The 16,588-nt window shown below is 39.1% G+C and overlaps 1 protein-coding gene across 1 annotated transcript in view; it reads right to left on the reverse strand.

Moving 5' to 3' along the window:
* Window positions 1–16,588, reverse strand: part of CFAP36 (cilia and flagella associated protein 36) — a 29,847-nt gene that overhangs the window by 5,168 nt on the left and 8,091 nt on the right. The window contains exons 4-6 of the mRNA XM_080925030.1: window positions 7,360–7,474; window positions 3,939–4,026; window positions 2,464–2,515 (exon numbers count right to left, since the gene is read on the reverse strand). Of these exons, the coding sequence (XP_080781156.1) occupies window positions 2,464–2,515; window positions 3,939–4,026; window positions 7,360–7,474 (255 nt within the window). The remainder of the gene's footprint in view (window positions 1–2,463; window positions 2,516–3,938; window positions 4,027–7,359; window positions 7,475–16,588) is intronic.

The following is a 16,588-nucleotide window of genomic DNA, read 5'->3' on the forward strand; positions in this document are numbered from 1 at the left end:
CTGCTATTTCAATAGAATAAAGGGGAAGTAAAATTCTCTTAGTTTTCTTGGGTACAGGAAACTACAGGGTTTATTTATTTTTCTTTGGTAGAGTGAACGTAGATAAATCAGAACTCCAAAGAGTAGGAGAGGCTTTGTGGTGGTTTGAATAACAATGCCTCCATAGGCTCTTAAGTTTGAATGCTTGGCTCCTTTTGGTGGCTCTACTGAAGATGTCACTTGGGGTAGACTTTGGGGTTTTGAAAGTCCATACCAGGCCCAGTCTTGTTCCCTGCCTGCTGCCTATGGATAAGATATAAGTTCAGCTACTGCTTGGGCACTATGCCAATCTGCCTGCCTGCTGCCATGTTCCCCTCCATGATCGTCCTAGACTCACCCTCTGAGATTGTAAATGCCCCAATTAAATGCTTTATTTTATGAGTTGCATTAGTCATGGTTGTTTTCTCATAGCAATAGAATAGTAATGAAGACAAGCTCTAGTGAAGAGCTACAATGGACTTTAATAAAGAATTTTCTAGTATAGTATATAAGTGTTATTACTATTTTGACATGATACTCTGGGCCTTTACCATGAAATGTAACCAGTAGGTTGCTCAACTAATATGAAGTGAACAAATTGAAAGTGACAGAATTCTGGATTTGGATGTGCAGAAACGGCTAGGGATTAGCCTCAAGACACAGAGCTTAAGTATAATCTCTGTCACTGAGCACCATTAGTTACTTTCTAAGAATGTATAAAGTATGCTCTTATAAGAAATTATGTATTGAACCAGGCATGGTGGTAAACACCTTTAATGCCAGCACTTGGGAAGCAGGGACATGCTGAGAAGCAGGGGCATGCAGATCTGCAAGTTAAGTGCCAACTACGGCTACAAAGTAAGACCCTGACTCAAAAAACAAAAATAAACAAAACAAAGAATCATTTTCTTACATCCAGAAGTGATCTCTGAAAGCGGCAATACTGACCTGCCAGTCAGGATAAGCACTCTGGTGAAACAGAGGCATGACTGTTCTGGTTGGATCTGAGCCCACTCCACAGGAGGGAATTCATGCCTGGTACAATAAACCTCAGCAAAAGCCCATAGCTGGGGAGGTCCTGGGCTGGGGAACCTACGAGAGTCGTCCAGCTAAATGGATAAGTTGTCAAATACAGCACTGGTTAGAGCTGCTCTCAGTCACAGAAATATTTTTTTTAGGATTTATCTTGATTTTACATGTATAAGTATTTTGTCTGCAAGCATGTATGTATGCATACATATGTATGTATGTATACTGTGTGTACTCCTGCTATCCATGGAGGTCAGAAAAGGATGCCAGAAGATATCCCCTAAAACTGGAGTCATTATGAACCACAAGTGGTTCTAGGGGCTGAACTTGGGAAGTTTGTCAGAGGAGCAAGTTCTTAACCACTGAGCCATCTCTCATGCCCTGGTTCTTTCTACAAACAGACAGTACTTAATGTTGAAGCACATGGCAAGTACTGAGAATAAGTGACTGTCGAGTGTTCACCCTGAAACAGGATACCTATATCATACTGCCAACCCCATCTCAAGGCTCAGAATGCAAGAACTGGAGGACGGGGGAGTGCTGTGAAACTCTCTGTGGTATAAAATGGCTGCTGCACACAGGAACTCAAGTCTTACACAAGAACAAATCAATATTCCAGCATGTAAAAGGGAAAGGCTCATGAGGACCTAGCCCTAAGTGAGGAACTACTGGCAGTTAATGACTGCTGGGTGCCATTTTCCCCCATTGGTGTAGGAGCCCATGATGAAGAAAGTAACCTCACACCAGTTCTCATGTAAGCAGTCCTAATTAAACTCGGGAAAGTAAGGGGCTTGCTAGGAAGAGAAAGGACTAAAGACGATACAGAAGTGAGCATGATCAAAGTACATTGTATACATTGGTGAAACTGCCAAACAAGTAAACTTTTTTTAAAATGGACTGGGAAAACTGCCCAGTGGGTAGTTCTTGCCACATGGCATAAGGACCAGAGCTCACATCCCCCAAACAGCACATGTAAGTCAGATACGCATGGCAGCTAACCTTTAATCCCTGAGTAAACGATGAACAAGGTATTCCCCCAACAAACAGGATCTGGGCTCAGCAAGAGACCCTGCTTCAATATAGAGGCCATCTGACATCAACACACACAACACACACAGACACACACACACACACACACACACACACACACACACACACACGGCCGTGTGTGCAGTTACAAGCATGCGTACTCACACATGTAAACATTCATATGTCACACACAGAACCTGCACAGACCAAAAGTTTGAAGGATAAATGTTTAAAGTTTGGGAAGTTTCTTTGACTTCCCAAGAAAAATCTGACTACTCTGAGGTGCTCTACAGAAGCTTAAATGTTCACAGTAAAAGACAAATGTAGACTTAATGATTGGCAATGGCACGGAGATACACTTCTGCTTCATTTTCAACCCATGAGCACCTGCTTTTTCCGTTTCCTTTCTTCCTCCTGGTCGTATTCTTCTTTTGATTTTCTGAAATATATAAAATAAAATTAAAATAAAAAGTAAATTTGTTTTGTTGAAACAGGATCTCCCTATGGCCCTGACTGTCCTAGAACTCCCTATGAAGATCAGCCTGGCCTTGAACTCACATTGATAGAGAAGGCTATCTGTACAACCCTGTAACAGACAGCAGAATATCAGTACAGTTCACCTTATGAATTCTAGCTGAACGACAAACAGATTTGAAATCCTTAACGCTTTTTCTTACGTTAGCATACAAATGAATGGTCTAAACCCACATTTCAATGACAAACTCCTTTAGGAAAGACTCATTCTGGCCAGTACTAGGGACATGCCTATAAATCCCAATACTTGGAAGGCAGAGGCAGAAGGTTTCAGAATTTAAGGTAATCCTTGGCTACAGTGAGTTCAAGGTCAGCCTGGTCTATAGTCAGTCAATGCAACCAGTCAAAACTTTACCAGTCCTCTAGACAAATACACTTCCTTTCACACACCTGGAAACTCAAGTTCCCATCTGCCCCTACCACAAGGCAGGGTATGTCAGGGAAGGGTCATGTTCCCACAACCTAAACTAAGTTCTGAGCCTTGGAACTGGGTTGCCACTAAGTTAATCTTTCTACACAGTAAATACAAGTATCCTCCTCTTCTAAGCCAAACACATTCTCACAGATTTAAAAATTACATGCAGCTCTGACCCTTCCCTTGCAAAATTCCACAATGACTACAAGAGGAAATTATGCTTACTAGCCTGTCTTGATTAAAGGGTGGCACACCCCATGCCAAGCATCTGTTTGAGATGAAGAAGTGATTGGCAAGTACCTATCTGAGCTCAACTCTTGTACTCACTCCTCAGCTGTCAGATGCCCAACCTCCTGCTTGGCAACACCAGCACGAGTGGCCTCTAATACTGAGATCCAGCAGATAGGGAAAGCTCTGCTCTGCTCAGCTCTGCTCAGGTCACACTCCACCCTTCCCATCAATTATGGATTCTATTAGAGTTTTATTCCATTGGTGGCTAGTCCTTAATCCTATGATAAAGGATGTGTGGGGGTGGGGAGGACAGGGAAATCTCAAATGGACTGATCCAGGATAAGTGAGATGAAAATATTTTTCTCTCAATTAAATATAATATAAATTGGACATCAAACATGGAAATCTAAAATGCTCTAAAATAAGAAAATGTTGGCACAGAAATAGAATATTCAAAAGGTTTCAGGTTTGGATTTCAGATTTTCTGATTAGAGTTGCTCATTCCAAAATCTGAAACATTGAGCATTTGGATAAGGGTCACTTAAGCTGTGTATACATAGCTTTATAAAATCATTTTGTTGGTCTTGCTAGTTAGAAGTATTTTCTAGGGTAATGTTCACACACATTCATATCATATACAACAATACTAACAATTCATTCAAAAACAGTTGAAAACACATACCTAAGGACCTCTCTTAGAATTTTCATCTCTTCTTGTTCAAGGTCACTGACCACATCTGCACCGTCAGTTAAGCAGTCGGGTAACACACCTGCTCAAAACCAAATACTCAACTGAAAACACTCTTCTCACTGTTAGGGTCCATCAAGTACAAATTAGTTTACAATGTATCATTTTTAAGAAATTCCAAGCCTTATCTTTTTAATTATCTTCTGTTTAAATTTCTCACTTTTAGGGACTAAAGTAATAACTTGTGTTTACTATCTAAAATATCAATGACTGAAACCAATACGTATCTCAGTGGTTGAACCCTTAACAAGCATGTATGATGCATAGGCTCAATTCCCAGGACCAAAAAAAAAAAATGAAAAAAAAGCTGGAGTGGGGGAGCCATGGCTGTGCAGGGAAAGGCCCTTGCACCAAGTCTAATGACCTGAGTTTGAGTCCTTGAGTCCTGGGACCCTCATAGTAAGAAGAGAACTCTAAGGTTTTTTTGTTTTTTTTTTGTTTTTTTTTTTTGACCTCCACATCATAGTGGCACTCATGTTTTCTCTCTCTAGCAACCAATCTATTTCTATCTCTCACACACACAATTACTTAACTTAAAAACATTTTTAAACTTGAGAAAACTATATGGCACTAAGAACACAGACATTATGATCTTCCACTGTCACACTGCATCTGAGGATCCTACTGATACACCACTTAGCCAGGCTAACAGCCTGCTTTTAAAGGGGAGCCTTAAGTGAGAAGAGGTTAGAGGGTGACTGAAGTTCTCCATCTGAACTATGATGTTAGTGAAAAGGCCCTGTTTATTATGTGCTAAACTTGTGCTGAACATAAAGATACTATCTCTGCCCTTGAATCAAGTTCAGTATTGGCAATATCTTTAAATCACAATTGTGCTACACCCCATCCCACACTCCCCTCGCCCCTGCAAACACAAACTGACAGGAAGTCATTTTAATTGTTGCTTTCACTGATTGTAGCTCCCTGATAAGGCAGGCGGTTCCCAGTGCTCTCGGTGTTCTACAGCACTAGCAGAGTGCACCTTTATTTTACCCTCTATTTCTTCATGCAAGTGAATATGCAGTGCGATTCTGGATTAGCTCTAACATAATTTTATCATCATAATTCCCTTGATGTTCACGTGCATTTTGGGCTAAACACTGTACTGAGTTAATAGCAGTCCTTTGTAAAGAAGAAAAATCCATGTACGCTTCACCTGGAAACCACAGCTGGCATCACACCAGAAAACTCACACGTGTAAACTCATCACTCTGAAGCACAATTTTGCTCAGCCAAAGGTATAAAATCCTTTTCCTCCTAGCAACCTTTCTATGGAGAATTAAGAGCAGTAAGGAACAATGCAACTGCATGAAATCCTTTAAGTCATCAAAATTGCATTTTCTCTAAATCATTTGAGAACAAAACCCCAGAAAGCCTTTGGATTTTTCTTACAAGACATAAAATTTCCAAATCCTTGGATGCAAATGTTAGTTTAAATTTAGACAAAGGGCAAACCACCCCATAGTGTGCGCTGACAGCAGTAATTACCCACATCATCCATCCCTTCTCCAATGATGCATGTTTTATGCAGTCATCAGGCAGCCATCACTAAGAGATCGAACCCTCCCCCACCTCAGAAGAGTGGCATTTGAATAGGTTCAGCTATCACAATGTTCTTATGCCGTCCAGTTTAAGGCAAGTGACCCAATCCAGAGGGCTCAAAAGAAATGTCACCTTTCTTACAAAAAGAAATTCAGACAGGAAACATTCCTTTCCTCACAAAACACTGAGTCTGCACTGGAAGCAGAAGAAAAGAGGCAGGGATGACAGTATAAATACGGCGGATGTCAGGGCCTTAAAAGCATCACTGAGCACCAGAATAACCAACTCTGGACTTGTCTTCCTTATTTTGACTTCTTCGTGTGAGAGACTGTGCTAGAGTTAACTAAGGAGGGAACTTCAATTGAGAAAATGCCTCCATAAAATCTGGCTGCAGGACATTTTCTTAATGGGTGCCAGCCCACTGTGGGTGGAGCACACCAGTAATCAGCACCCTCCACGGCCTCTCCATCAGCTCCTGCCTCCAGGTTCCTGCCCTGTTTGAGTTCTGTCCTGACGTCCCTTCACGATGGACAGTGTTCAGAAAGTATAGGCTGAATGAACCCTGTCCTCCTCAGCTCGGCTTTGTTCATCACAACAGAAGCCTGACTAACAAGACAGAGACTGGTGTCTAGTTGCTCACACCAGTCTCACTGGGGTGCACTATTATTGGCAATTTGAAACATGTAGCTAATGTAAACTGCACAAGTATTTGCTCTTTTTATAAAAATCAAGTTTCCTTAAATGCCAAACTGGAAAACTATAGTCCACTGGTCAAGTTCACTGTTTCTTTTATTAAAACTTGTCCTCTCAAAAAAGCCTTACAAATGTAAAGCAGTCAGCCCATAAAGCACATTAAAGCTTAGTTTCAGGAGTAGTGAGAAGAGAGGACTTCACAAAACAAAGAATGGAAGAATAACAAAAAAAGACATACTCCTCCAAATGTATTTACTTCAAAGTAACCACATTGTAACACATTCTTCAGTCCCTTAACAATAGATATCAGCCCTATGACCCACAGTGAAAAGGAGCTTAACTTTAAAGCACAGCGAAGGTAGTGGCTGGCTCCAAAGGGTAAGGCTCTGCTCACGTGACCAAAAGTCTACAACATTCTGTTATTTGTCTCAGATCCACAGAATACCTATTTGTTGGGGCTGGTGAGATGGCTCAGTGACCTAAGTTTTATTCCTAAGATCCATTCCTGGAAGCTGTCCTCTGAGCAACACATGTGCACCATGGCACAAATGTTTCTCCCCCAAAATAAAAATACCCTAGATATTGCACATTCCACACCCTTAGGTCAAACTCCACAACTAAATATAGCTCCCATACGTTCACGAAACACTAAAACAATCTGCTGCCATACTAGGAAAGTGCTAGCCACTACTGGGGCCAGGATCAACAGCTCCAGCAACACCTGGAAGCCTGTTAGAGATACAGACGACCAGGTCCCACCCCAGAGCCATGACGGCTGACCCAGTGCTTACTGACACAGAACCACTTCCTACTAAGGTCTTAACAGTGACAAGCAGTAGAGTAGTCACCTACTCTAACATAACAGTGACAACAGCCCGACACTAAACTAACAAAATGGGTGAGCAAAGAAGCAAGCTCTCACAAAACTAAAGCATCAATAAATCAAATTGTCTTCTTCCTTTGAGATGCCATATAATAAATTAGAAATTTTACTTTCTTAAATCTTTTACAAAGATTTTCACATTTGAAATAAATGCATAAAAGGTAGCTAACTATGTTTAAGACTTTTAGAATAAAAAACAAATTCAGTTAGTACTTAGACTCCTAACGAGCATTTTACCATTCCTCTCCTGGATGATTCGGATGGCTTGAAGCTGCATTTCAATGTTCTTCTGGACCATCATTGCTTTGAAGATAGTAAAATCTTCTGCTGCCAACACAGGCTGCAAAATGGCCTGTGGGAGGAAGTCTGAAGGTTAAATGAAGACTTAAGTCTGGAAACTAAATTAATCCACATTCAAATCATCATTTCCACTGAAAAGCAGCACACTAATTCATGGATATTACATCATTATCATGGTTAGGTGACTCAAGTAGACAAATTAGGATTAAAAACCACAGCAATAGGGTTTCATTGTGTAGCCCTGGTTGGCCTCAAATTCCTAATTCTCTTGCCTTGGCCTCCCAAGTGTTGGCATCACAGAGTACATAGCTATACCCTACTAAGATTTGTTTTTTACATCTTCAAAAAAAAAATTAAGCCTTTAAAACAGGGTTCTCGTGAGCTACCTCATTCAACCTGCAAGCGTCCAGGAGACAGATACAGACTCCTTCTCCAAGCCAGCTAGAGTTAAATGGAAACACAGCCACCTGGCTCACATTTCTAACGCTGCCATCTCAGTATCCACATTTGGTTTTCAGACCAATTATATCCCATCTCCTGAAGTTTACTGTGGATTTAATTCAGAAAGTAAACAAATAAAAATGAAATCCTATAAGATATATATATATATATATGTATATATATATATTAGATTAGGAATTATGAAAAGGCTGGAAAGATGGTTCAGTGGTTAAGAGCAATAACTGCTCTTTCAGAGGTCCTGAGTTTAAATCCCAGCAACCACATGGTGACTCACAACAATCTATAATGAGATCTGATGCCCTCTTCTAGTGTGTCTGAAGACAGTGTACTCACATAATTAATTTTTTTTTTAAAGTGAGACTGGAGCAATGGCTCAATAATGCCCTTGCTGAGGACCCAGGTTCAATTCCCAGCACCCACATGGTGGCTCATAACATCTGTAACTCCAATATTAGGGGATTTGATAGCCTCTTCTGGGGGCAGCAGGTACACACGTGGTACACAGACATCCATACAGGCAAAACACCCTTACACATAAGATAAAAATAAATAAATCTTTAAAAATAATAAAAATATCATTATATTACATACATATTTCCTTAACTATTAGTAATGTTACATATTGCCAAGAACAAAGTAATTCCTAAGCTAATTAATAAGCAGAATAAGAACTGAAATGCGTAGAAACACCCCAAAGAAGCACTCAGGTCTTGTCTTAGCAGAATTTGATTTTCAGCTCTGCCTGAAATGAACGGAAAAGCTGACCACACAAAATCAGGCAGAAGTAACCAAGAGGGTACTGTTTTCTAGAAGGCAAAGCAATGTTCTTACAAAGACCGCCAGGCCAGACACTTCACCAAAGAATTCCATTTGAAACAGAAGAGCCCTTTCCCCAGTGAGCCAACCAACTCAACACATTCTAAATGTGCAGTGTAACAAGATAAAAGCAAGAATGGTTCTCAGTGGCATCTTCAAGGAGTACACTCTGAAGAAAAAAATACAATGCTTCCTTAAATTCTGCCTGGGTCTTCAGAGAGCTGAAGGCAGCGGATGGCAAACATGAGCTAAGAGTACTAAAGCCAATATGGACAGCTTCTGTCTGAACCCCTTTTGGGGGCTGGGTTTCTGGCCTATTACTAACACTGAGTACTTTATCTAACTTTTAAAATGGCATTGCTAGTCTAATTTTTGGCCTTTTGAGACAAGTTCTCATTCTGTAGCCTAGGTTGGCCTCAAACTCAATTATAATTTGCCTCCTGAGACAAAATATTGGAATTACAGGTCTGAGCCGCCATGCCCCACTATGGACACTGCTATTGATAGCAAAGTGTCAAACAAATTTTCTAACAGTTAGTTAAAGATTGAACTTGTAACTGTGACCTTTGACCCAAGGGAAAAATGATTGTTAATAAAGCATATTCTTGGGCCCTGTTTCAGACATAAAAAACTATCTTTACAGGATGTGTGTTCACATATCTCTACAAATTAATTATTAAAACATTAAGGTTTCAGAAACATTGGCATCTTAGGGAAGGAAAAGAGTCTTGATACCAAAAGCCTACATCAAATGTAACTATAGGCACTAGTGGCTCTGTGACCCTGGATAGCCACCGATAAAAAGAACAGAGCATTTATACAGTGTTTCATGGACTCTATGATTCTGAAAAATAGTAAAATAGTAGTAAAATAGGACACTGATTTATAGGTCACTTAGAAAAAAGTACCAATGAAACAACACTATTAATTATACAAAACAACCTCATTTAAATATATTATGATATAAAAATGTCTCTGGGCCTAGAGAGATGGCTCCACAGTTAAGAGTACCCAGATTCAATTCCAAGCACCCATATTATAGCTAACAACCATCTGTGAGTCCAGTACCAGTGCATACAACACCCTCTTCTAGCCTCTACAGGCCCTGCACACATGGTACACAGAAACACATAATTTTTTTTAATGTTTGCCTCTGAATAAAACAAATATACTACCAACTGTTTCACATAGTATTAAATTACGTAAGTAACATTTTATAAAATAAAAAGTAAGAATTAAAGTAACTGTTCTGGTCTTTTTTAAAGTTTTATTTTTATTAGTTGCAATTATGTGTTTTATGCCATAATGAGCAGGAGGGCCCCTGCGGTAAGCCTTGAAGCCTTGTGCTCGGGCTGGGTGGAATCACCACAGGTGCAGATCTTGGTGGTAGTAGCAAATATTCAAATGAGAAGGAGAAGTGGGAGATTCAAGATGGAAGACAAAGAAGTCCCATCTCCTCCGTACTGCTCTGAATGGCCATCTAAGGGATAGATTTCTGTAGGTCAATTTATCTTATCTTATCTAGGTGGATGGTTTATAACTTTGTCAAAAGGTTGTAAGGTTATTATATAAAGGGATTGTGGATTGAGAATTTAACATATAAATCTGTTTGATAAGTTACTGATTGTTGAGTCATGTTTTTACTGGGTGTGCAGTTCCAGCTCTGTTACCTGTGAGAGGTGAGGGCGCACTGGGCAGTGGAATGAGATGTGTGGGTGCCAGGCTTGGTAACTAACCATCTAGGGAATTGCACTTGGTTCCACATTGTAGTGGCTCCCCGGTGTGTGAGGTCCCGCGGAGAGAGACCATGGGACCATAGCACAGAACCTTTTTTTAATTTTTACCACAACACATCTGTGTATGTGAGTACAGGTATCCCTAGAGGCTAGAAAAGGTCCCTGGAGCTAGAATTACAGTTGCTGTAAGCCACCTAATGTGAATAAATTCAGGTTCTCTAGAAGAGCTCTCTGCTGAAAGCCAATCTGGGCTACATTGTGATTTTGAGGCCAGCCTAGACTCCTCAAGACCCTATCTCAAGAAAACTAAAGTAAGAAAAATAAAAACCACAGCTAACACCATATTTAAGAATTCTCAGTATGATCAGATATAAAAAAATGTAAGATAGGCTATCACTGTTGAGCTATAAACATTAAAAGAATAATAAAGAAATATGTAATAAGGGCTAGAGAGATGGCTCACAGGTTAAGAGCACTTACTGCTCTTCCAGAGGTCCTGAATTCAATTCCCTGAAACCACATGGTGGCTCACAACCATCTGTAATGAGATCTGATGCCCTCTTCTAGTGTGTCTAACAGCAACAGTATACTTATATAAATAAAGTTAAATAAATTTTAACAAAAAGGGATGTAACAACTTTGTGCCCAAACTTGATTACCACAGTTTGCCAAAACTCACACTATGATAATAAGCTGTTATATGATGATATGGACAGATAAATTTATTTATCATGCCTACTTAAAAGATTAATCAACCAGAGAGTAGTGGCACATGCCTTTAATCTCAGGACCTGGGAGGTAGAGGCAAGAGGTTCTCTATGAGTTTGAGGCCAGCCTAGTTTACAAAGTAAGTTTCAGGAAAGCTAGGGCTACACAGAGAAATCCCATCTTGAAAAACGAAAATGAAAAAGATAAGGAAAGGAGGAGGAAGAGGAGGAGGAGGAGGAAAAAGAAGAAGAAAGACAAAAGAAAAAAATAACTGGTAACTGTATAAAACAGAAAAGTCAAGATGAGTTTAAAAAAAAATCCACCTAACAAATGAGCAAGAGATTATACTACTTCTCTATAATTCTTCTAGAGTTCTCAGAGAGAGAATGCATATTAACTCATTTCCTGAGGCCAATACTACCCTAATTCCAAAATCATACAAAGACTTTACAAGAAAGAAAAAACTAAAGCTCAGAGATAAAAATATGCCCAAAAGAATTTTAGCAAACTGATTTCAGCAATGTATAAATAGAATAACAACCTGGGATTTTTTTTTCTAATTACTCAAAGTAGATCAACATTTAAAAATAACTCACTATATAGACTGAAGACTGCCATTGACCCTATCAATAAACATAGAAAAGAGTTTCTGCAGCTGGTAAGATGGTTCAGTGGTTAAGAACACTGGCTGCTCTTTCAGAGGTCCTGAGTCCAATTTCAGCAACCACATGGTGGCTCAAGGCCATCTATAAAGTATAATGAGACCTGATGCCCTCTTTAGCAAGTAGACACAGAACTCCTACATTTAAATAAATGAGTAAATAAATATTTTTTTTTAAAAAGAGCCTCTGATAAAATTTGACAACCATTCATGCTTTTAAAACATACCAAAACCTTCTTGGCAAATGGGAATAGGCATAAGTTTCCTCACCTTGTAAAGATCACCTATTTCCAACATTTATTTTTAAAAAATTTATGTGTGTACGCACCTGTGTAAGTTCATGGGCCAAAAAAGGGGGGTTCATATCCCCTAGAACTAGAGTTATAGACAGCTATGAGCCACTCTACATGGATGTTGGGAACCAAACCTGGGGCCTCTGCAACAGCAGTAGATGCTCTTAACAGCTGAGCCATCTCTTCAGGACCTGAGACAGTTAAACACAGTTTGGTGTGAATGCTTGTAATCCCAACTTTTGGCATGTACAGGCAAGACCATAAGAAGTTCAAGGCCAGTCTGGGATACATTGTGAGTCTAAGGCCAACCTAGGCTACTCAAGACCCTACCTCAAGGGGGAAAAAAAGATGTTTAAAAACCACAGCTAACATCATCTTCAACAGAATCTTCCCCACTAAGATAAAAAATAAGGCAAAGATAACCTACTCACAATTACCTAATAAAATAGGTTTGGTTTTTGATTTTGGTTTTGGTTTTAACTAGTTGGGAAGGAAGAAGTAAAACTTTTTTTTTTGTTTGGGGCTGGAGACATGGCTCTGCAGTTAAGAGCACTTGCTGCTCTTCCAGAGGACCCATGTTCAGTTCCCAGCACCCATCTATAAAATCTGCAAAATGTGTAATTCCAGCTCTAGGAGCTCTAACACCTCAGCCTCTGAGTGCAGTTGGACTTGGTGCACAAAACCCTCACACAGACATATACCTACATATACATAGTTAAAGATAATAAAAAAAAGTTTAAACCCAAATCAAATCAAACATTTACTGCTAGTAAATCTTTTTTATTTTATTTTTAAAGATAATTTATTACATATAAATACACCGTAGCTATTTCTTTTTTTTTTTTTTTCAGACACACTAGAAGAGGACACCAGATCTTATTACAGATGGCTGTGAGCCTCCATTTTGTTGCTGAGATTTGAACTCAGGACCTCTGGAAGAGCAGCCAATGCTCTCAACTGCTGAGCCATTTTTCCAGCCCAGTCTTTGACTGAGGATAGCTCAGTTGGTGGGTGCTTATCTAGCATGTAAAAAGCCCTGGGTTTGGTCCTCAGCACTGCATAAACCCAAATGTGATAGTCTCCAATCTCAGCACTTGGGAGGTGGAAGGAAGGGGATCAAGGTCAAGGTCATTTTCAGCTATACAGTGAACTGGAGACTAGCCTGGGATACATGAGACCTTATTTCCAAAGATGGAAAATATTCAGGGGCCTAGAAAAGAAAGCTCAATGAGTAAAAGCATTGTCTGGATTCAGATTTGGTTCCCAGAAATCACATGGCACCTCACAACTTATCACTCCAGCCCCAGGGGATCTGATGCCCTCTTCCGGACTCCATGGACACAGGCATGCACATGGCACACAGATACACATGCAGGCAAAATAAACACACATGAAAAGAAATTCAAAAGCAAAAAGTTCATGTGCCATGAATATAACTTTCTATTTGTTAAGGGCAAGAGCAGATTTGCATACTAATAAGATGGGTGTGCTTATTTTACAAAAAAAAAAAAAAAATCAATCACTGTTGAATGTTTGATACTAGAGAACATACAACTTCAGGTTGCTTCGGTATTGATGAAAGTTTTGATTCTATAATCATCAATGCTGAGAATACCATTCCACATAAATAAGTACTACAAATGGCGAAAGTACCATTAGGCCCTATTTCAGAAGTTGTTGGAAATTCTGTCCTAATTTCAAGCCAAAATTCATTCAATAGTGTTTTTATGAAACACTGCAACTCTAATAGCAATTTTTAAAATCAAACATTCTAAAACAATAAAATCTGAAAATATACTAATTTGATATGTGCTGAAAAAATAACAATAAGAAAATATTATCTTTTTTTCTATAAACTGTTATGTTTCTGTAAGCACAATCAGGATCTATTGACAGTAAAGATACCACAATTCATAACATAAAATAGTCTTTAATTTGGCCAAGGTGTTTGAGGCAGTGTTCTGTGATGGCACACAGCCTCATGCAAAGTGCGAAGTGAGAACGAAGTGAGCAGGTTTAGAATCCTGGCTGTAGTAAAGCCTTGTTCACAGGTCCACACAGCCATAAACACTTCAGTTCAGAAACCTTTAATATCGCCAACATTTCAAGACCCTCTAAAATCAACTACATATGTCTCAACCCACTGCTAGGAAGCAGAGTGGCCATTTCTTATAAGGCCAAACAAAACACACGCCTTGAATACATACTATAACTAATGTCAAAGCTTCTAAAAAGTTACAGACCACATACTATGGCTTCCAGTTTAGTGTTTTTATGGGACTCCTGAGTGTGGATCTTTGAACAAGTGGATCTCTGGTTCTTGTACAAATTCTTGAGCTCTTTTCTGTTGATTTTTCTTGTCCGACTTTGAAGCGATAGTTTGTTTTCTTATTATATTTTTTTAAACAACTTTATTTTTCAAAACAAAGATAAATGTACAGATTTTAAACATTTTTTGCTTAAAATAATACATTTTCGTCAGTACATTTTTTTCAGATTTTAAAATAATTTTTACATAAAACTATATGAATATATTTTTTAGTCAGTACTTGATTTTTTTCAAGGTTTGAAAGTATGCCTTGAAAACTTAATAGTTACAATGAGCATAAAGTACATGTAAAACAAAATGTAACATGGAAATAGTTAAAGTTTTCTTGTTTTGTAAATATTTTTTTGTTTTGTTTTGTTTTATTTCTTGGACTTCATACAGTCTGTGAGTTGTTTCTGGGGGAGTGCAAGCCTCTGGGGTTAGCATCCCACTATCAGTGACTGCATATTATGTCTGTTCTTTTGTGACTGGGTTATCTCACTCAGGATATTCTCTAGATGCAGCCATTTTCTTAAGAATTTGGTTAAGTCATTGTTTCTGGTGGCTGAGTAGTATTCCATTGTGTATATGTACCACAATTTTTGTATCCATTCATCTTCTGAAGGACATCTGGGTTCCTTCCAGCTTCTGGCTATTATAAATAGAGCCGCTATGAACATTGTGGTGCATATATCTTTGTTGTGTATTAAAGTGTCTCTGGGGAATATGCCCAGAAGTGGAATAGCTGGGTCTTCAGGTAGTACTATATCCAATTTTCTGAGGTATCGCCAGACTGATTTCCAGAGTGGTTGTATTAGCTTGCAACCCCACCAACAGTGGAGAAGTGTTCCTCTTTCTCCGCAGCCTCGCCAGCATCTGCTGTCATCTGAGTTTTGGATCTTGGCCAATCTGACTGGTATGAGGTGGAATCTCAGGGTTGTTTTGATTTGCATTTCCCTGATGGCTAAGGATGTGGAGCACTTCCTCAGATGTTTCTCGGCCATTCGGTGTTCCTCAACTGAAAACGTTTTGTTTAGCTCTGTACCCCATTTTTTAATAGGGTTATTTGATTCTCTGGTGTCTAGCTTTTTTAGTTCTTTGTATACCTTGGATATTAGGCCTCTATCTGATGTGGTATTGGTAAAGATCTTTTCCCATTCTGTTGGTTGCCGTTTTGTTTTCTTGACAATGTCCTTAGCCTTACAGAAACTTTGCAATCTCATTAAGTCCCATTTGTTAATCTTTGACCTTAGAGCTTGAGCCATTGGTGTTTTGTTCAGGAAATTTTCTCCTGTGCCTATGTGTTCTAAGGTTTTCCCTACTTTCTCATCTAATAGTTTCAGTGTATCTGGTTTAATGTGGAGATCTTTGATCCACTTACACTTGAGCTTTGTACAAGGAGATAAGAAAGGGTCTATTTTCATTCTTTTGCATGCTGAGTGCCAGTTGGACCAGCACCATTTGTTGAATAGGCTGTCCTTTTTCCATTGAATGTTTACTGCTCCTTTGTCAAAAATCAGGTGACCATATACATGAGGGCTTATTTCTGGATCTTCTATTCTATTCCATTGATCCACATGCCTATTTCTGTACCAGTACCATGCAGTTTTCAGCACAATTGCCTTGTAATATAGCTTGAGGTCAGGGATAGTGATTCCCGCAGATGTTTTTTTGTTGTTGAGGATGGATTTCACTATTCTAGGTCTTTTGTTATTCCATATGAAATTGCACATTGATCTTTCCAATTCCATGAAGAACTGGGTTGGAATTTTGATGGGGATTGCATTGAATCTGTAGATTGCTTTTGGTAGGATGGCCATTTTTAAGATGTTGATTTTTCCAATCCATGAGCATGGGAGATGTTTCCATTTTCTGAGATCCTCCTCAATTTCTTTCTTTAGAGGTTTGAAGTTCTTGTCATACAGGTCCTTCACTTGCTTAGTTAGAGTCACACCAAGGTATTTCATAGTTTTTGTGACGATTGTGAAGGGTACCTTTTCCCTAATTTCTTTCTCCACATGTTTGTCCTTTGAGTATAGGAAGGCTACTGATTTGTTTGAGTTAATTTTGTATCCAGCTTCTTTGCTGAACTTGTTTATCAGCTGTAGGAGTTCTCTGTTGGAATTTTTGGGGTCACTCAAGTACACTATCATGTCATCGGCAAAGAGTGATGTTTTTATCT

The sequence above is a fragment of the Micromys minutus genome (genome assembly GCF_963924665.1).
Source record: "Micromys minutus genome assembly, chromosome: 1".
In the NCBI taxonomy this organism is placed as follows: domain Eukaryota; kingdom Metazoa; phylum Chordata; class Mammalia; order Rodentia; family Muridae; genus Micromys; species Micromys minutus.